This window comes from Stigmatopora argus, chromosome 3, assembly GCF_051989625.1.
Source record: "Stigmatopora argus isolate UIUO_Sarg chromosome 3, RoL_Sarg_1.0, whole genome shotgun sequence".
Taxonomy (NCBI): domain Eukaryota; kingdom Metazoa; phylum Chordata; class Actinopteri; order Syngnathiformes; family Syngnathidae; genus Stigmatopora; species Stigmatopora argus.
The window spans coordinates 15,380,084-15,402,831 of record NC_135389.1 but is presented as its reverse complement, the minus strand read 5'-3'; the positions used below and the strand labels follow the sequence as shown (position 1 = coordinate 15,402,831).

At 39.9% G+C, this 22,748-nt stretch overlaps 1 protein-coding gene across 10 annotated transcripts in view; it reads left to right on the top strand.

Moving 5' to 3' along the window:
• Positions 1-22,748, top strand: part of LOC144071546 (pleckstrin homology domain-containing family A member 7-like) — a 52,324-nt gene that overhangs the window by 17,123 nt on the left and 12,453 nt on the right. For 5 of the 10 annotated variants that reach the window (XM_077596749.1, XM_077596750.1, XM_077596752.1 and 2 more), the window contains 10 exons: positions 6,290-6,373; positions 9,095-9,212; positions 12,105-12,212; positions 12,293-12,365; positions 13,868-13,968; positions 18,322-18,503; positions 18,958-19,452; positions 19,673-20,219; positions 20,711-20,794; positions 21,419-21,595. In XM_077596749.1, coding sequence (XP_077452875.1) covers positions 6,290-6,373; positions 9,095-9,212; positions 12,105-12,212; positions 12,293-12,365; positions 13,868-13,968; positions 18,322-18,503; positions 18,958-19,452; positions 19,673-20,219; positions 20,711-20,794; positions 21,419-21,595 — 1,969 coding nt within the window. Of the gene's footprint in view, positions 1-6,097; positions 6,163-6,289; positions 6,374-9,094; positions 9,213-12,104; positions 12,213-12,292; positions 12,366-13,867; positions 13,969-15,711; positions 16,198-18,321; positions 18,504-18,957; positions 19,453-19,672; positions 20,220-20,710; positions 20,795-21,418; positions 21,596-22,748 lie in introns of those variants that run through there. The other 5 variants (XM_077596755.1, XM_077596751.1, XM_077596758.1 and 2 more) reach the window with 5 other exon arrangements.

The following is a 22,748-nucleotide window of genomic DNA, read 5'->3' as shown; positions in this document are numbered from 1 at the left end:
TCAGTTTTACATGGACATCAAGCAAACTTGTCGAAGTGGAGCCATAAGTGAAATTGCTAGAGAAAGGCTGGGACGTCATCTTTTGACAGATAAGGCTGTTTTGGAAAGGCAAGTGATCACTATGGCTATTGTTGTGATTGTCTATAAATGTCATACTTTGCCGCTATACATTTCATTATCTCGCAGATGCTACTATATCGACGCTATCTTAAGCCGACTCACTATTTTTGCCACTTTCCTCTAGAGACTTGCACTTTGCACTGTGCACTCCAAGCACCCTATTTCACCCGACGCCTGCCATTCACTCTGGATGTTTTCTCCTTTTTCTTGATATTGAGCAGTGGGCACTGACACTTTGACAAGTGGCCCAAGCGGAATTACAGCCCGAAGGTCACAGTGGCAGTCCACTCAGATGAATCGTTCAGCATTCGTTGACAAAATGTGTTGTTTTCCCCCACAACGACATCTGTCTTTGAAGGTCGAGCTAAATTTGCTTGGGCAGTCAGTGTCTTTAGTCAGAACGCAGGTTGGGTTGTATTTAACGAGCTTTTTACTTGTTGTCATCAAATCTATTACACAAACATTGTATCAGTGGAAATAATTGAAGGGTTTTGGTATCAGCTTGTTCTTTGATCTGTTTATTTGAAGAAAAAACTGAGCTCGGAAATAAAATTAAATCGCATTCAGTAGGGATTTCCATTCCCGAAGGACTTTTTTTAAATTGTGTCTTATGTCTCTGTGGCTATGAAGTTGTGGACTCTGCTGGAGTGTGAAAACGGTTGAATGAGCCAAGCAGATGCTTCCAAACATGTTTGTGCTGTTCGTCTTCCCCCACTAAGGTTGTGAAATTAAGAGGTTTCACAACCTCTTAATGAAGCGTAGGAAACAGTTTTGGATGAGCCATCTTTTCCTGAGCTCCAAATACACAGTACGATGGCGACTGTAGTGTATGCTCAACTTCTGAACTGGAGCACATAACCAGAGATCCAAAAATAGAAGTGCAACCTCGCACTTTTCTAAAGTACGCATGTCTGCTCATAAATAGAGCTGTATATATTTATTTCCTTAAAGCGAAACAAATGTGTTTATTTTGGTTAAGGCTGGTGATTAATGATGATGTGTGGAACTGCAAACAGAATTTTAAAGTCAGGGTTCCCCCTGCTGAGTTAAATTCATTTTTTTTTAATGATGTGTATTTTCCTTTTTGAAAATGAATGTGTTCAAGAGATTTACAGTTTTTTGCTCAGTAGAGCTTTCATTCTAGAGAGCTCTTCAGGTTGGTAGTAAGTAGTGTAGTGTTAGCTCTTAGGTGGATTTAAAAAAAATGTTTGTTGCAGTTGTTCAGTCTTGGGAAGTCTTTGCAATTTCTGACAGTGGGAATGTTGTGCTGGACATTCTCAACCTCCAAAGTATCAGTGTTGTGTGCTGTGATTGTAAAGTCAATTTACTTACTACACATTGTCTGCAGTCATATTAGCAAGGGGTTTGATGTCATTTATGTATTAAATTGAATAGCACTCACATGATAAAATCTGAGGCGCCAGTGTGTTTGTGTGTAACATCATAATAGAGCACTGAAGGCCAATAAACCAGTAATTTATCAACAGTTTTGGGGGCTTTGGGCCATTTTACTGGCAGCCCATCCTCAGTGCCAATGCCGGACAACTCCTGCCATTGCCTGAAGCCCACTAGCCGGATCACAATGAAGAAAAAGCGCAAATCGTCAGAAATTGTGTTATCAGAGCTGCTTTATTAACACCGTGCAAACATTAACGCAATGTTGAAATTTCTGTGTTACTAATGGACACACAACACACATGCACATTTCCTCTCCTTCAGAATGGGACCCTTCAGGAGACAAAAATGTTTTTAACATGAATGCGACTGTCAACTTGTCGTCTATTAGCATGCCAGGCTGTCAGTCACCATGCCGACTGCTGCTTTTCCTCCCTGAATGTGCTCACACGCGCCTTGCATGCACACACACTGTATTTTGATGAGGTGTTAGCTAGAACTACTCTAATCTCAATCAACAATATAACACCCCTGCGATATTTGCAAATATCTATGGTACTAGACTCGAGATTAATGGGCCTTATTCAAAGCTAAAGATGTTCTCATTTAGATGTTTCCATGGCAACAAGATGTCCCGAAGCAATCTCTAGAGGAGTCTGGGTGGGTAAGTGGGTGTGGGTCGGGCGTTTTCTTCTGTCTGAGGTTGTAGTGCGGCTCACTCTGCTGAGCTTTCGGAACACAGACACCATCCCCTCGCGTCCCCCAACCCAATCCAGACACAAATCACAATCAAGTAAATAATCAGTGCAGAAGAACCGCAGGGTGCTTCTCAGTGGTAGTACAATTAAGTGCCACTTTACAGCCCTAAACTTAAGCGAGAGTGTGAACAAAGGAAAAGAGAGCATCGGAAAACACACCAAGCAAATTGGAATCCAAAAATTGGAAATGAGCAATGAAATAGAACTAAAGGCAAGCACTCTTGATTCTTACTTGTAATGTCTCGTAAAACAAGGTTTGTTGTCACCTATTAGCTCTTCAGGTCTTGCCATGCTGTGTTATGTAGTCTGCTTGCATATGGTGATAGAAAGACTGACTGAATTGGAAGGCCAAATTGGCAAGCAAAGATCAATGCTGTTGGATTATGGGAATACAAATCGATATCAGATGTGTTAGATGAATCGTTAGTATAACTGCCCACATGACAGATCATACAACCTACCTAATATTTTTTTGAACCTTTTCTTCCACTGCTCTGCCAATATTAAAAGGAATGCCTTGCTACTGCCTGATTTACAAGAATGAATTAAGAATTTAATCATGTCTCCTCTTTACACTCTTCATCCATCTCCCTCTCAGAGTATAAACAATAATTATGTTCAATCTGTTAATTAACATGTTCTGCTCGTTCTATAGTAATTTATATTGACACATGACACATTCTATTTTCTTACCAGTGTGTACTTACTTTCATACTTTATTCGGAGAATCTTGGACAGTGGGTTTGAGTTTGGTGTGTATATCTCTGTGTTGCTATTATGCCCACGGGGCATCTTTATTCTCCATTTTTTGTTATTTGTCTTCAGCCAGAGTGCTAGTGTGTGTGAAGTGTTCATGACGCAAGGCAAGCATTAATGCCTTTCTGAATCCCCCCCGTTTGTTGTCAAATACGACAAAGTAACAAATCCAAACCACAATAGAAAGACACTTACTCGACATGGAAAATAGACATGGTATGGGTGACAATCTGACAAAGACTAAGCAGCAAATGACGATTTATATCATCAGACAGGGGGCAATAAGACAGTTCAGGAACAGGTGGGTGACACGAGAGGCTGCAGATTGGCTGAGACACAAGGAGAGAGCAACAAAAGGTACAATCAATGGGCACTCGCAAAGATAAGACACACGAAGGAAAACACATTACATAAACTAAACAAACAAACACGAGCGCTAATACAATCAGCTTTTGAATCAGATTTTTTTTTATGGAATCAATTTAATTACCTACCTGTTTTTCCTAACTACTCCTACGGGCGAGTAAAACGTTTGTTTCAGACACTTATCTGCTGAGTTAGTTATTCAAGCAAATAAAAAAGAATTTGAAATGTGAGTGCTGCACACTTGAAGGATTTCTCATCACTCATTAATAAGAACCACTTGGCATGGCAAACCATAGTTTCACAAACATGCTTTTCAAGATGTGAGATGCCTCTGTTGTTTATTATGGACATCTTATTTTCTTTGCTATTTTACGGCCAAAACCCAATAATAAAGACAGTTGTAACGAAATACTGTGTAAGGTAGATCTATTCTACTAGATCATAATTAATATGTCTTGTTTAGTAATTAGTATGACTTTGAACCCTACTTCCTTTTGTACCTCCTTATAAAGGTGTTTTGGAAAGAGCAGCTAAATGGCTTATTAAAAGCGTATTTAAAAAATGCTAAATAGTCAAGTCTGTTTTACAGACAAAATGTACGCCCACCTTTTATCCAATCATGTCAGTCATCTGCAGATGAAGTGGAACTTAGGGAAATTCTACCACGGAGAGTATGATGCCTTTGACTACAAGTAATTTAGATGGAATGGTAACAGTAATTTAAAGCAGGAGAGACTGATTTAGAGTAAATTAGTGTATATGTGCATTTCAGAAATAGGGAGAGTGACACCGAGAAAGATGTATTTGATTGTGTGAGAGAAAATGTGTATTTCTTTTACAGTGTACCTCTGTGTGCATGTATATATGTCACTCTATGTGTAACCTGATCAAGAGAGGATGGCAGCAGCAATGTGGATCTGAACCAAATGTGTCATCGCCGTATGCTCGCTGGAATTCACTGACGGCAAAGTCTGGCGTGGAACTTAACATCTTGACTCAGTGCATTCTGCTTGTGTGTGTGCGTGTGTTTGCATACATCATAATGTCTATTTTGGCGCATGTCGATGTACTTGAGGCACATTTTCATGCTCCATGGGACAGACAAGTGGTGAAGACCCAGCAGTAATCATGCGGACGGAAGGTAAACATTCAGGAGGGTGTCTACAGTCTGTCAGGGTTTATTTATTAGATGTCATGTTGGCAAGGCATTTGAAAGGGTATTAGTGTGCATGCTGCTGGCTTTTGGGTTTGCCAAACTTTAGAGGAGCTGTTTTCAGCAGCTCAGGATGTGGTATAATTAGCAAGATAGGAAAATGAGTTTGGTCAAAAGGGAAAATGTTGATGTGTAATGAGGAGTTTTATTGATACACAAAGGCTTGCAGCCACCTTGTGGTATGATCGAGTAATCAGTAAGGGCATGTGAAAAATGGTATTAACGTTCAAAGGTCCCCCACTAACATTGAGAGTTTCTATGATCACATTGCTTTCTTTAGTGGCACTGTAATGCTCATTTTTATTCTGACTATACCTACCCATAACCAAAACACTGACAGACACACACAAACTAGCACTCAACGTCCTGGAATGAGAATAACCTTGTCTCTTACCATGCCGCCTCTCTGTACTTCAAATGCTTTTCATGTGGAAAACCCTTTAAATAGACCAGCTCTTTGACTCGGACAACTCCCGCTACCAGATAACTCACTGTTGGTTTAACATCTAGTTTGCTGTCTAAAGAAAGACAACTTAACGTCAGTTCTGGAAGGAGGTACACTTCCGTGCAAACTTCCTATGGTCAAATAGATTCTGATGAATATACCTATATATTAGTGATTGTACATCCGTTCATAAAACATGTATTTTATCTCCCCCAAATACTGGGAAAGGATTTTTTTTCCATCTGGAATTTGTTTCATGATTCAATTTGAACCTGCCAGTCTAACTGTTGGGTTCCCAACAGTTCAAGTGGCGGATGTTACAGCAGGTGCAACATTGCTATGTCAGATCATGTGTTGTGCATGTGTGTTTGCATGAAGGGCTGGTGGCTATTTTGTGTCCAATGAGCAGTGGTCACGAACTACCCTGCTGACATTGATCAATGTCAGAAACTGAGATAATCCACCAGTTGCTTCTGTTTTTTCATAGAAAGAAGTGGTTGGTTTAACATTGCGTCCTTAGCTGGGCTTCATAAAATATGCCATAAATGTGTACCATTAGTAGAACCACATTTTTTGGGGAAACTGAGATTTTAGGATCAATTAGGCCCTTTTGAGCGATCCTTCAAAACGAAGACATTACTAGTATACATGGAATTTGAATCACTAAACACATTTTCCAACTGCGGACCCTGCCTGTCAAAATGGCTCAGACAAATATAGCTGTTAAGGAAATTGAAACACAATGACCCATATCAAGACCTCCCAGTTCTAATGGGTGGGACATGAATTGCTGTCAGTGAGTTAAATGTATCCAATATAAAACAGTGACTAGACTTTGAAATCATGGCCAGTATTCCCACCTTTAATGCTTTGATGTTAAATGATGACATACAGTCCCTCCTTTAATGCTTTGATGTTAAATGATGACATGCTTTACCTCCTTTAATGCTTTGATGTTTAGATCACAGCATCAAAGTTTCTGTTATAACATCGAACTAGCTGCATTAGTGTTCAACCATTGGTTGGTTATCTGTCTGAAAAGCGTGGAGGCACAGTTGTGTTGCAGCCAGTATTTTGTGCTGAGTCCACACAGACTATACAGTAGCGAGGCAAGTGGGGTGATTGGGCGTGGGTAGGGCTTTTGTTGTCCCACTTGTGTTTAGTCGGATTGGCCTGTCGTTGTGTTGAGGCTACCACGACATTTTGTTAACCTGTACATCTGTGTTTTTGTTTCAGTCATAACCACAGGAGCACCACCTTCTGTCATCCCGTGACCGGGCAGATTTCTCCAGAGAACGTGGATTTTATGCTGCAGGAACAGTGAGTGATGCTATGCTGCTTCCTTTTTAAACACCGTTTGTTTAGTCTTTTAAGTCTAACCTTTTCATTATTTGACTAAATGGGTTTTGGGTACAAGGGTATGTCACTATGATTGCTCCACATTTTATTTTAGTCTTGTTTTTTCTAAATAAAGAGAGAAAGCACAAAAGGTTGGAACGTCAAGGGTGAGCATTTCTGTTTCTGGAGTGCGCTTATTACTCGTAATCAGGAAGCTGTTAAAAGCCTTTTCTCGCTCTGTCTCGTCAACGCTTGTTTATAGGAGGCCCAAGTGACTTTTTTTTATCTTTATCTTTTCCTCTTTGGAAAATCCAGCCTGCTTAAATTCATGATTTTGCTCGTTTGATCACAGGGAATTAGCAGACATTCTTTGCAATGTAAACAGACTGGCATAGTTTAGTATATTATATAAATTCAATCAAAGGAATGTCAATATTATTTTATTTTCACGGCTTTATTAGTCAATTAGCGAATCGACGCTAGTTCAAATAATTCTAAACGTATTTAATTAAAATATGAACTACCACAAATAAAAATTGAGCAGAGCAGATTTGCCTATGTGCCTTTCCGAGCTTCGACTATTATTTTTATTTTAATCAATTGAAATAGTTGTAAAACAAACGTACGTGAAATAAACAGAATGCAGCAGCAGTTTTTTTTAAACTGTGCTTCCAAAATAAGATCATGCATGATAATGTGAAATTCATGGTGTTCAACTTTTCTGACACAGTTGCAGCTCTCGGTTTTGGTTTGAAACCTGTCAAAATTGAGGTGAAATTAAAAAAACAAGTTAAGTGGACATTGAACTCTAACTTTCAGATAAATTTGGTTGATAAAAAACACATCATTTTGTCATAATAGAACACTTGCGCTAGAGAAAATGAATGCAGCCCAAGTTGCAACATCATCATGATGTTCTGGGCCAATGATGAAATGAAAATAATATGTAATATCTGCCTAATTATAAAAGCTGCATGTTTCAAATAGAGAGAAAAACTAATGACTAGATTATAGTGCCAAAATGAGGGTACTCAGAAAAGAAAAATTCAATCATAATTTCACCCATGAAAATCTTTCAATTAATTAGAATGAACTCTGAAAATTGACTCGATTTAATTTGTAGCTCTGGAAATGGAATTTAAGTTGAAAATGAAAATGGAATGGATTTACTTTACGTGGCTTCTCCCCTACAAATGTTATTTAATTTAATATCTAGGCCCAGCTGGATGGACATTCAAATACACATTATATAACCCATCCATGAAAAAGAAGAGACAGAAAGCACTCATTCACAGGTGGTGTTAAGACGAGTGCGCACTTACAGACAACAGGAAATAGAGCTGCTTTCAACGTGGCATCACGATCACATCGGCTTGGATGGGCCTGCTTGACGCCCACGCTGCTAATAGGACCGATCCATCAGCAGGCAGAGCAAGGGAACAATCTAACCTGCTGGCTCACCCCCATACGTAAACTACCATACACGCACGCACAGACACCCACACTAGATGAGAAAGAGAAAAAAAGAGATGTGTGTAATGAGGCACAAGAAGGGGGAGGAGCGCAACAAAACAAGGCTGGGATGAAATCCCAAGCATTCATTTCCTATTCTCATGAAACTAGAATTTATAAAGAAATCATCTTCAAATTATAGCCAACTGTAGTAAAAGCTAAAAGAAATATTTGGTTTGTGTAATTTCACAGTTCTGAACTAAAAAAAAAATGTCGCTATTTTCCTCATGGAAGTCAATTCATTGATCTTTGCCCCCTATATCTGCTATTTTTAATCACTAATAAAATAATACATTCCATGGGACCAAATCTTTTCAAACTCTTGACCCCTTAAAAAGACCCAAATGAGAAACATTGCCTCTTTTCACATTCCAATTGATTTAAAGGTCATCAATAATATCAATCGTCAAGAGAAGCCATAACAATTTATATCGCTGCATAGTACAAGCACACCATACTAACTAAACAAAGCTTGTTTTACTTTATCTTCTTTTTGCTACAACCCCAACACTGGCTCTAATTAAAGTGGAATTAGTGTCGCTGTGGGTGTTTTATTTAGCTAGGACATCGAATAAATCCAGCAAATGAAATGAACATTATCAGGAATGTGAATGGCACGAACACACAAAAACAAAGTAGACAACGTGTGGGCTGATGCTGAACGATGACTATATATATGAGCAAAGAAGAAAAGCAATTGAAATTTCTCAGCTGTGTTGCTAATGTGATTTGTCGGTGGATGTTTTTTGGGCAAATGGCATCCTGGTGAGTGTGACGACGCCTGCCCGCTTCTTGTTTCCCTCGCAGGACACTTCAAAGTCTTCACTCTTGCCTCATTTTCCTCCTGCAGACATCAAAATTCTACTGAACTTGGGCGTCTAATCTCTGTGATGTTTTAATCATGCCCTTCGTTTACCATTAAAAGTCTAGACGACTTTTCAGCATCAAAACAATTTCACCAATAGTTGTTGAGATGGTGCAGTGTTAACAGGATTAAAATTTGTGATATACCGCGGTGGAACAAAGCCAGAAAAGACACAGGGACATCTAAGGATGGATAAACGAATCGAGAGGATACGGTCGCGGGGAACCAACTCCTAAATTCAGACCTAACCAGTGAAAAAAAGATGCTGTGATCTTTGGACAACCGCAGAGTTTGGACAACACTTATCACTCTATCACTGTTTTCAGGCTGCCGTGTTCTCGCATGATGTCCCAACCTGGCATCGAACAGCTCTCCAGCACCACCGTCAGTGACATCTCCACTGTCACCACCTCCTCCACCGTCGAAGCCGCCTACACTTCCAAGGTCCGTATGAGGCAAGCATAAAAAAAAGAATATACAGGCATCAATTACGTGCTCTTTTTCACATTTTGTATCTATCGCAGCCGACTTAGAGTGATAAAACAGGCTGCATATAGGATTAGTCGTTAGCCACGACAAGTTTATCTGTTCCTGCCCCATTTTATTACAGAGGCAGTATACATAAAAAAAAGCATACTTTGGTCAGAATCCAAAGATTATTCCAAAATTGCCTCTGTACAAAATTTATTTTTGTGTCAAAGTGAATGGATTCAATTCATGCGTGCACGCAAGTTAGCACATGCACACACAATAGTTGTTTGATTCCTATTCTTTTGGCTCATTTGTCTGTTTGGCATTGCAGCTGTCACTGTGCTACCCAAAAAAAAAAAGTAAAAAATAAATAATGGCATTGGTATTTTATTTTTTATTTATTTTTTGGTAGCACAGGGACAGCTGCAATGCCAAACAGACAAACCAGATAAACGAGCCAAAAGAATAGGAATCAAACAATATTCCTGAATATACCTTGGCTGAAAACAAGTGGGTTTATATATATATATATATATATATATATATATATATATATATGTATATATATATATATAAAAAAAACCCACTTGTTTTAGCCATTTATTCATGTTCCCCCTATCCATATGGGCTTGACGTCACGTCCGATCAACAGGTTATTCAGCCCAAGATTGAATGTGTGTCTCAGGGGACGGTGGCTTAGTGACGGGGCATCAGTCAAAACTCCCCGGCACCATAACCGTGCCCTCGGTTTGCCTCATATGTTGCTCCCCAAAGGTGCTACGGAACATCAGGGGAAATTTAACTGCCTCATTGTGGGTTTCAGAGGAAAAATTAGCCCCTCCTCACCTTTGCATGGAACACTGCCATGGCAGAAATGAATCACAGCTATTCCACTACTGACAAAAACATCAGAGTGAGCTCACGGACCCGCGTCATCGCTCATTCTATCTCGAGTGATGTGACGCAATCCCCCCCCAAAACCACCCCAAGCTCTCATTTTCTCTGCCACTCGTTCATATTTTGCTACTTGCATGAGCAGACAGCGCTACCTCTACGGGAAGCATCAAAGCCGGCGCCGTTTAGGGAATTCCTGCTGCGCTCCAGTTAGTCTTCTATGTTATTTTTCTTTGTACTTTTGAAAATATCATCCACTTTGAACATATCACAGGGGATGATATTTAGCCTGCATTTTGTCACACAAATTAGGGGACATTTGAATTTCGTGCACATGTTGTGGAGAAGTCAGACTATATGATGAAATTAATTCGTTCGATGAATTTAGATTCAAAATGAGAATCCTTAATTGTAACGTCATCAAAAGTGTAAATTAGAAGTCACGGCTTAACTAACCGTTTGATTTTAAAAATAACCATTCACTGATTTATTTTCAACATTGCTCAGCTGGGATAGTCTCCAGCACCCCGTGACACTGACAAGGTTAAGCAGTGTTGCAACTGCATAAATGTAAATGAGTTGTTTCTACTACCAAACACTTTTTACATCATCCACTTGAAGTTTGTTGTCAGAGTAGGTCTGTACGTCTTCAAAAATTTGGTGTAAGGTCAGCGTTTCTGCATGAATGCATAAAACAGACTTAAAATTCATCTTATTCGAGCGAGTCTATTCTCCCTAGATGAAGCCAAGGAAGGTTTATCATTTTTGACAAAAATAGTGAGGTAAGTTTGGTCCTAACTAGGCATGTTTCAAAACTCAGCTTCTGAAAAAGTAAGTTGGAACATTGGTGCTTAAAATAATTGGAGTTTATGATTTTTTTCATTGAGTGCTGAAAATGGTAACAAATAGCTGCCGCAATCATTTGATCCTCCTTATACTCGAAACAAAATCAAGATATTTGAATAGAGAGCCGTTGTTGTTTTTTCCTTTTTTTACTGGCCATGTTTCTGCACACATTTCATCCATCCCTTTTCAATAGCAAATCAGTGGTAGGTATGCTGAAGTGTATCCTAGTGGATATTTTGGACAAAAATCAGGCTACAACCTTGACTGGTCAATCACACGGCACATAAATACAACCTGCCTTCCCTCTAACAATCACAGCATTGAATTTAGAGAATACTTTTTAGTCTTATTTGACTCTATTGAGTTTGACTTTGAGATGTTTATATAGCTGTGAACTGTTTGTCTCTTGTCCTTAGAATGAAAAGTATTTGGATTGTAAATGACCTTAATGATTCCCTGACAAAGTCGTGATTATGTAACGGCATGCTTACTCTCAGCTAAAAGCGGTCCACAAGCATGTATGAAACATTCACAGCATTCTCACATTGTATATGCACTGTGTGGGTATGTTTTTAGAGTATGTGAGATTTGACTTGGTATTATGGGCAACCAGACCCAAATTACTCACTTGTTGCTGTGGAAAACTTTCACTGAAGAGCTCATGTACTGTAGCCTCGCTCCCACTCAATCATACAGTCTATTAAATGTGAGTGTGTGTGTATACATACAGTGCCTGAAGCCTATAAGAAGATTGCCAGAAGATTGTGTAATGAGATTTGTCAAATGTGCGCACTGTGTATTTACAAGGCTTGGTCTTCCTGGCATCCACGTGCATAAATACATACACAGTTAATGGGTTGTGGAACTGTTTTGTACACATGTATTGGAGGATGAATGACTGGGATATAAAAAATGACTTCTGTGCGTTCCGGTGGTCTAACATGGGGGAGGTCTTGCGTAAAATAAAAAAAGACGTCTTAGTCCTTATTATATCTTCCACTCACCTAAATGTTCATTTTTTGCCTATCTAGCTGTAGCATTAGGTTAAGCTACTACGGATAATTACATCGCTCACTGAGTTAACATTACTTGACACAATCATTCATGATTTTGGTTTTCTTTTAGGGTTCTCGCTCCGGCGGAAGCAGGGTGCACAGTTTCGGCAAGCGAGAGCAAGCCATTAAGAGGAACCCAAATGTTCCTGTTGTGGTCCGAGGATGGCTCTATAAACAGGTTAGGACCCCCACACCGACCACACGCATGTGTGTATGTATGCTTGACTCTGTTTCCGTTTTTCCCCCCGCTCCTTGCAGGACAGCTCCGGGATGCGTCTTTGGAAGAGGAAGTGGTTCGTTTTGGCTGATTTTTGCCTCTTCTACTATAAAGGTATTCACCCTATCTACCATTAAACTGACAATATTGGACAAATGAAACCGTTTTCTCTGGCCTGTACCAAAATAGCAATAAAATATTGCAATAAATGTGGAAGGGCCACATTTCAAAATTTTAGCCGTGAAAATAAATGTAATGTGTTTCAATTAAGAGCGAGCTGTGAAGATTTAGTTGATTTAATTTGTACCGCTGCCAATATAATTTAAGTAGATTAAATATTAATCCTTGAAAATGAAATAGATTTACTTTGCACGCCTTGTTCCCTACAAATGTTATTTCATTTAAAATCTATGCCACTCAAATGCTTTAGGACATGCCTCCTTGCCTTCGAAAAAGAAATCAATTCTCCCATCTAATTTTTCCACTCTGTTCTTCTGACTTCAATGGGATTTCTCTGCACTTGACATAATGAAAAGCCTTCTCCCTCCCCAGTTCATTATTTCACTTAGGCGCTTCAAAAACATTTTAGTTTCAGGTGGCTCCTGTCTGCCCCAGGCACTTTAGACAGTCCATGTGGGTTTTGAGGGCAGAGATAAAAACACCAGCCCTCGTTACCCGCCGTTTAGGGAATGTCTCCTTCCAAGGCCCCTGTATTATTTTTAAAGAATTAGCTAATCCTGCTTTTAAAGGGGCGGCGGCCACCACATGCCACTGAATGTTTTGACATTGTTTCAACGCTTTACATTTGATAATTGTTCAGTATTCCACAAACACTCACACACAGCCTCAGTGGAAACAAATACTTAGCCTGTGTTATTTACAGACATAATTAAGATGGAAACTGACTGTGCTGGCATATTTGTGAATTGTTGACCTTCACGTTGCGGCTGAATTGTTTGCTCGGTTTAAGTCGTTTTAGTGGAGACTGAAACGATTGAACAAAGCCTGTTTTTTGGAAAAATGTCCATCCATCCACATTTTTTTTCTCATAAATCAAAGTAATGGGATTCAGAGACAAACTGAAGCCATCATGAAAATTTTAATCACTGCCACTTTTAGCCAGGTTTTATAGCAAATTGTCCCTAAAAGTAGCTTAATATTTGATTATGTGAGTGTAAATGAACTTATTCTTTCCATTCAAATTACCTTTCCTACTTTGTGGACTCATTTTTTTTAAGCATAAAAAAGAAGACTTAAGTCGAACACTTTCAGAATGGTGTCTTTTAAATGACGATATACTATATATATATATATATATATATATATATATATATATATATATATATATATATATATATATATATATATATATATATATATATATATATATATATATATATATATATATAAAATTTTAGGCTCAAAACTGGCCATCATAATAGTAACTATACAATGACAGTGTGAGTCATTTACTGGTGGAGTTTTTTGGGGGCATATTTGTCTCAAAAAAGTATTTTTAATTAGCAGCTGATAAGTATCAATACTTGAATAATTTCTCATCCATTTTCCCCCCTGATGCCCCCCTACAATCATCCCCCTCCTCTTCCCTTACACAGACAGCAGAGAGGAGGCGGTCCTCGGCAGCATTCCGCTTCCCAGCTATGTCATTTCACCCGTGGGACCAGAGGACCATATCAGCCGCAAGTATGCCTTCAAGGTAGTATGGCCTCTTCCTTTATTTAACCTTGTTACTTTTATAGACTTGAAATATACGTAGTAATAGCTATACAGTCATTTTTCTCAATGTACTACTCAGAAAGTGTGGTTTGCTGACTTTCTGACTTAATAACCATAAAAAAAATGAATAGGATGCAATAAAAGTCGGCAGTCTACAGTGCATCCTGCAATATTGTAAAGCCAGCGTGATCGCAATCTGATGTTATTACTTAAACACAGAAACCCAAAATGCAGATACCATTTAATACATTCTTTTAACTAGAGCCTTCATTGGGCCTTTGGAGCAAATAAAGCTGAGCATAATCAACTCTATTTATAGAGCGTTTAAGAAGCAACCACTGTTGAGACAGTGATGTACAGAATATTACTCATATTAAAAACAGCACAAACATAATACAACAGGAAACTAAGACACTGTTTATTGCGACACTTGTATTATGACACTCATACCAATTAGAAGAGATCACACACATTCTCACAAGTCTCCGCCTCTAATGGGCATATGCATATATTTATACTTCCATATGCATAGAATAGAGAGTATTTAGCTTTTTTTTAAACGTACAATTAGCATTTGTGTTTTCCAAAGTCATCAAAATATTGACACTTTTTACTGTGACACTTTTATTGACACTCACATGCCAATTAGCCGAAATCAGACATTCTCACAAGTCTCCGCCTCTAATGAGCATATGCATATATTTATACATCCATATGCATAGAATAGAGATTAAACAAGTTTGATTTTTTTTTTTTTTTACACAATTAGTATTTGTTTTCAAATGTCGTCAAAATATATTCTCTGCCACTTTGTGTGTTTTAAAAAGTTTAAAGATCTTTAAAATGTGCATGAGCGATATTTGGCTTTAAGTGCAAATACTAATTACAATTTTGAACAATATATAGTATATGTATTTAAATTGGATACATGAATTGTCCAATTCCCACAAGTAGCAGCTTCAAACTCTTGATTTTTATACCACCCTTACATAGTTGTAGTGGCCATATGGAGGCACCTTGGCTCGTGTGTTAATATTAGTTATGTTTTTACTACTGTGAATGGGCCATTAAAATGATTTGGCAACAGGCACCTGCTGTAGTGAAATTTGTGCCGGGTTTCAGAGGAGGTTTTAATAGTCAGCCTTCTATGGAATGGATTTCCTATTGGCATAACTCCTGAACAAGGTTTAAGATATTTGAGAAGCAATCAATCCTACTCTTTGTCATTAGACAAAATGTACATGGGTGTTGTGTATATATTTTTTCACTGTAGTAACACAATTTCAATATATATTATTTCCTTTCCTTAAACAATTGCCTAAAATGTTTGTTTTTTAACACGGAATCATGTTTAACCTTTTCAATAAATATAAGCCCATTGACCACTGGCAACCTACTGCTCTATAGAATACTGCTCTATAGAATAGCTGTTCTAAATATAGCCTCCACTTGAGCTCTCCCTTTTTCTTTCCCCTAGAGTGGAGCTTAAGTAAGGTATCTTTATTATACTTAGAACAGGCTATTTGTTTTACTGCCATGAAGACATCTAGGTCATGGAAAAAAGTCTAATCCTATTAATGCATACGACAATGTTTTAAAAATAGGCTATTCTAACATTAAAATGATTCATTGTTGAATTAAACACATTTTAGAAAAAAAAGGTAATAACGTGCCACACATTTTAGGTAGTTTGGACCTATTCAACTGAATAGATGGATGAGAAACATCTCTACTGAAAGATGTTAATATGTCGCAATTGTCGGCATGATGTAGTAAGACACTGTTTATGTCTACTCTCGATCAGGCTTGGGATTCCACGCCTTTGGCTATAAATAAAAGGTGCCCGTCTTATTTTTGGACATAGCACTGATGGTGAAACAAGCACACAGACAACTGACTGAAACCCAAACATTCAAATGGTGATTTTTGTGTAAGTTGGGACAGAATCATTACAGATAGCACTTGGATAGCAGATCAAATTTAATTTGAGTCAGGTGAATTGTCGGAGAGCAAGTAAAGCTTGTAGGTCAAGGTCACACAGTACTATCAACAGGCCTTTAATCACGCAGCAGAGCGGTAGTAAGTTGACGTATGATGAGTGTGACAATTAAACCTCCCCCCCCTCCACCTGCTCTTCCCTCTCTTCCCATTGGTCGGCTGCCCGAACGGGACACCTCTCCCAAACACCCCAGCAAGTCACGTAATATAGGTACTCTCACCCTTTGTTGGATGTGGCAATATTGTGGACATTCCACATTGTCACTTGTCTCTATGCATGATGGTCATCAGCTTTTTGCTGTGTTACTTTCTCCAATTGCTTTTTCTTTGTCTTTACATTTTTACATTTGTGTTATTGCTTGGGGATTTTTGTACAAGTTGACTCCACCTCATCTTCTGCATGCGGTCCACTAATGTCTTTTAGGACTACCATTTATTATTGCACATTTTAGAAAAATGATGCATACTTAAAAATATCTCTCAACGCTGTTACATTACTCCTAACAGGATATCTGCCTCTTTACAAATAGAGAAGGACTGAGTGTGTTATATTCCATGAAAGCAGCGGACTTGAAAATGAAACAGCCAGAGGCTGCTATTGTCTATATTTGTATGCTTTTTTCCCACTGTAAAATAAATCCCTAGTTTGTTTTTTTCCTAACTCGGAATTTATGTTACAGCGGTAGAACTTATCATCAGGAGCTGAGCAGTGCTTTGGCTTATCTTTACGAGGACAATGCGCTCTTTAAATAGTGTCAGGACACGTGAGACTGACGTACGTGTGGAGAAGGACAGGAAGGAAGCTGGTGAATGGAAAGTAAAGCAAGGGGAATGAAAGGAAGTGAGCCTGGACGCCGATTAGATAAATAAATACCATGACATCATCTAAAGAGATGACAGCAATGGAGGACATTTGGACTCCTTTTTCAAAAAGCTTTTTTTATTCTCTTTCTGTAAGTCGCCATATGTTACTGTGAACTGTGCTCACCAATCAACACCCTACCCTGTGTCTAATCTCCAACACATTTGTTCGGAAATCCCACAGAAGTATGCCAAAAAATTAAGGCCTTGACAGCTTTGTAAAATGGGGATGTGAACATAAAATAAATGCAGGCCTCCAAAATATAACAAATATACATGCAGACAGACTAAGGTAAAGAACCAGGATAATGTTATCATAGGTTTTAAAAAATGTTTGTCTATATTTTGTATTTTATTGTCAAATTTGGGTTAACATCATTTATAAAAAGTCAACATTTTTTTCCATTCTCATAACGCCCAAATTATTCCAGGAGGAATAAAATCCTGCATTTTTAATGAAAGCAGATATACAACCTGCCTCGCAGGCGATCTTCTTCACAATACCTACTATTCTTTCTTTCTTTTTTTAAATTCAATGGAGGAAAAAAAAACAGCCACCTCATTCTTTCCTGCGGTTATTGCTCTAGCGGTAGCCACCTACGCAGACACTAAAAGCACTCCAATGAACTCCCTTGGGTGCTGATCAGAGTCAGACATTCACAGAGATATGGAAGGGAAAATGGCCAGTGGATAAAAAGTAAAAAATAAAAAAAGTCTCAATATTTTTTATCTCTATTATCTATGAATTTTATTTACATTGTCTTTGCATTGTTTTCAAGACACAATGCTGAAATAACCCTGCAAAATATATTTGACTGGGGCATTTATAGTTGAAGAAAGCACTTCGTTTATGTTTCTTAGTTGGCTAAATCCAATTTATTAATTATGTATTAATTAGACAAAGGCTCTATATAGAGGATTATCCTTTTTATTGTCTATCTTAAAAAATATATTTACAGTTCATGTTCAAACTTATCTGTGGTCTAGTGTATTCTCACAAATCAACATCTGGAGTGTTATTTGTGTTTTTCTCTCTCATTAGACACAACCCCAACACCCACCTACACACAGAAATATATACACATCCACCCCTATCCCACAGGCACTAACGTACGCACACGCACACACACACACGCACACGCACACGCACACGCACACACAGAAAAACACAATTTTTATGCATATCTATATAGTATATACAACACATACGCACACCCACAAACACTTTTTCATCTACAGATGCAAAATTCCATTCACACATACATTCTCATGAGAAAACAATTGTGAGGTCAGATAGATGTTATTTGTTGTGTTCCTTCCCACTCATTGGTCAAAGCTGTGTCTTTGTTATTAACTGGCTGGTGCTGCTGTCTCTGTCCATGTTTCTTGGTGTTGTCGGTGTATTAGGCATGTCGACACTCAGGTCGAATAGAGATTGTGACCCCTTTGCTGTTCTCTCTGTCTCCCCCCGCAGGCCGGCCACACGGGCATGCGCTCGTACATTTACAAACACAGCTCTGTGATTGGCTCTCAGGCGGAGCACACGGGCATGCGGACATACTACTTCAGCGCCGACACGCAGGAAGACATGAACACGTGGCTGAGGGCCATGAACCAGGCCGCCAACATCAGCGCCCCAATCCACTCTGGTAGCAGGTCAGGACACACACCCACGCACACCCCATTTCAGTCCATCATTTCATTTTGCTTGGACTCAGAATGGCTCCATTTCGGGTCCAGTAATATTCCTCGGAATACGACTTTGCCTGTTTGTCCTCCAAGCCTGCCCTGATTGTTATTTAACCCTCCAACCAGCATTATTTCTAAACACAATCAGTGAAGCTTTAAATTGCTTGCTAAGCGAGTACCTAAAAAGTAAAGTCAGGCAAAATTAAATTCCAAGTGTCCTTGGCAAAAAGACAACATTGCGAAAACTGACATACACAATCTCAAACCAGTTTATCTGAACTCAAATGAGGGTTTCAAATCCAGGTATAAGCAAGGTTCCCAATAGGAATTGAAATCCAATGTTAAGAGTTTCAAATTATGGTTTTAAACCTGGATTTTCTGATTCTTTCAACTCACATATGGCAACGTTAATCTTTAACAGACCAGTGGAACAGTCCAATCACTTCAACGTGATCCATCGTCAGACCCTCACACACACCAACCACGTCAACAACCACAAGGCACCAGAACCCCAAAGACCTGTGACGCATGAGGTTATGCTTGAGCACATCGATCAGGACCTGGACGACCGCTGCAGCTTCCACAAAGCCTCCCCTCTCACCGTGGAGATGGACACCCAAGGTTCCCTTCCCACCAACCCCCCATCCTCTGCCCCCCCACCGCCGGAAAACACGTCCTCGTCAGCATCAGAGTCCAGGGTGCCGGTTCGAGTGCTCTCGCGGTCTGCCTCCATGCTGCCCCAGGGTGCCACCTCCAGGAATGGCCTGGTTGAGATGCCTAGCCCGATTTTGGAGCCCAATGGGATCGCTGCGGGGACTTACCAGAGGGTCCCGGAAGCTCACCAGCAAATGAGGAGGAGAAGTACTCTGGAACAGGTGGAGCAGTGGGTCAAGGTGCAGAAAGCTGAGCAGAAAGGGTAGGTGGCAGACACTAGCGAGTGCAGAAAGCTGTACCAAAACCTTCTCACAATTATCTGGTCAAAATCTGATTGCGAACAGGCTGTACAGGTTTGACTTGTTTTTTATATACCAAAAGTGTAAAAACTGTTACTATAGCACAGACAAAAAAATCATAATATCAGTCTCCAGGAACATAGCGGCCTGACACCGACTGTGTATTTTCCTTCATTTCAACAGTCCACCGTCCCGAGACAACACTCTCCCTCGTCGAACGCCACCGTCCCAACCCAAGTTTAGCACCCTGGATGCACAGAAGACCCTGCCAAAGACCCCCTGCCACAGTCCTCCTCTGGCACGCCTGGGCGAGTACAAGTACGCCCAGGACCGCCTGAGCCACTTCCGCCTCACCCCTGAGCTGGGCGGTTCGGGTTCCAACACCGCTTTGCAACTGTACGAGTGGCAGCAGCGCCAACAGTACCGCCTCGGTAGCCCCACGGCGCCCGTCTACACGCCCGCACCGGAATACCCTTTTGGTGCCAGGCCGCCATCTGCTGTTCCTCCGTCCACCAAACACAAAGGACCGCCACGCTGCGTGTCTGTACCACCTTCTGTCGCAGATATCCCCCCTCCGGGGCCTCCACCGGGCACCATCAAGACCTTGTCGCCCGCTCGCCGCCCGCACACGCCGATTGACCGTGTGACAGTAAGACCGCTGGCTGATGCGTCAAGGGTGGACTCCCCGTTTGCCCTTTCGCCTCGCAGGACCAAGTCGCAGTTGCTCAAGGTAAAACCATCTCAACTTGCTTTTAAGCTTTAGTTACTGTTTAAAAACAGGATTTAATTCCAAGTTTATAACTATGAGGGTTACAAGTTGGGGGTTACGAATAATTGTCAGTTCCACATATTCAAATGACCACCTGGTCAGATGAACGAGTCACTTTTGTGTGGAGTAGTAAATATTGTCTTTTGAGTTGTGATATATGCCCTCCTAAGACTCAAACTCTTGCAAGGCATGCATTTTTATTTCCTCTCTGATATTTAGGCTAATTGGGACCTGATGAGTGTAAAAATAAAGAAAGATCTTTTTACATGATGTTGTTTCTGAGAAAAATGATGTCCACATCATCAGTGGACGCCAGGCCTTTGTAGTCCAAAATGTAACATTGTAGTCTTCGACAACCAAAAATGTGATGTCCACACATGTGGACGCCAGGTCATAGGAGGATACTGCAAATCTGGAAATTGTTTGCTTTGAATGCACTATGTCTGCCGCAGGCGTCCACCATCGAGAGGCGCTCTCTGCCTCCATCCAACTACATCACCCACACGGTCAGTGCACCCAGCCTCCACGGCAAAACGGTATGTTTGACTCAACTAAAATGTTGTTTGTCAGTGCAAAATAAATGATCATATAACTATATTAAGCATTTCTATTTCAATCTCTAACAACAACAAATTAACGGTCTTCACTGTGTTTAGTTTAATGTAAATGTAATATAATATTCGTTTTTTTGTTTTGGCCAAGGGTTTTTCATTTGGGTGCATCCCTACTTTAATCCTTGTGTAAGGACTTCGAACAAGGTTGAAGATGTCAAATTACCTTACAAACACCGTACGACTCGTACGGTGTTTGTAAGATTTTTGGGGGGTTTGTAAGGGGAATCATAATTATTTATAAGGGCAGTTATCGGCAGAGGTTGACAGGTATGCCGTTTTAAGTTCAAGAGCTGTTTTTTTTCTTTCAAATTAGGATTTAAACCTCTATCAAGCGTAAGGACAATCCCACACCTTTTGCTGATTTGACAGTTTTTCGAGATCCTTCAATATAATTTGCTAATGGTGTTGGTGAAATGTTTATGTTCATCAATTTTTATTTGCATTTTATGACGAAAATAGCAAAAAAAAAAGAAGTGAAACCTCCAAACTGAGTTGGAAATGTAACACTCTGGTGTGTGTGTTGGTCACAATGATGACGCCGAACAGCCCGATGAGCTCACCCTGCTCCTCATTCAGCTGCGCCGCCAACAGGCCAAGATGGCGGCAACCCGCCAGCACACACTAGCGCAGCTTGAGCGCTATGGGTTGTCAGGCGCCAGCCCGTTCCTCGCCGCCGGCTGCTCACCTACTCTAACCCAGCTCAGTCTGTTGGGCAACACTCAGGTGGGCGGCCAACCAAACCGCCTTCATCATAGGTAGAGGTTCAACCTGGTGGAGGTTGCCCTTCATAAAAGACCAATTGCTCATCACTTTGCTACTAGTTGTGCTGTATCCATTTTTTTTCCTAAAAATTAAACAATTTGTCATTTAATATATTGCTCACTGGTCTGTTTCGTTTAGAATTCGACTTTTGTTTTTTGCTGTTAAAAACAAGCACGAGTGTGTGCAGCACACGACCGGCTGAAGATTGAGCACTCATATCCTCGTTACCCACAGGCAACAATTAATTAATCAGCCCTGATGCAAAAACTAAAAAAAATGCCTCATAGATGCCAAGTTTCAAGACAATCGTTCCACCAATACCGGAAGAGTAAGACTTGAAAGACTTAACATAACTTCAGCCTGTTTTCTTTGGTGTTACCCTGCGGCAAAGGTATCTACTCTGCTGTGTTGAAAAGTAAAAAAACATTAAGTTTCTAACATATTTAACATTTTACCACAATTAAACAGTCTAATTTCCATTGTAACAACATAGCACAGCACATTGTAGAGATAAAGTAGCTCTCGGTCAACAGTGTGGTAAGTGGCAGCCTCTACCTTAAATCTATTTATCACCTTGAGACCGTCCCACGTTAAAAAAAAATAAGTCGCAATGTGTCGTGTTTTTGACTGGCCTGCTTCCATGTGTTGCTTTATTGTCTTGAAGCATGTGGCTTCTTGGCTGCTGTATGCTTTGGCTGCTTGGCTGACTTTGGTTGACATTAGCAGGATTCAGCATACCTGTCAACCTCTGCCGATAACTGCCCTTATAAATGATTATTGATTCCCCTTACAAACCCCCAAAAAACCTTCCAAACACCGTACGACTCGTACGGTGTTTGTAAGTTTTTTTGGGGGTTTGTAAGGGGAATCAATAATCATTTATAAGGGCAGTTATCGGCAGAGGTTGACAGGTATGGGATTGGCTCAACATTGTTTTCAATGGTTTGTTATAGCAACTTTGCAGTGGCAGTGATGGTCCTTTTTGCAAATATAAATGGGCTAAAACATTTGTGAAAATATAGTTTGATATAAGTGTGACTGCTGGGTTATGGACATGTATCCACTAATAGCCGAACTCCCACACAATGCTTTCCGACATAAAGAGCAAAATGCA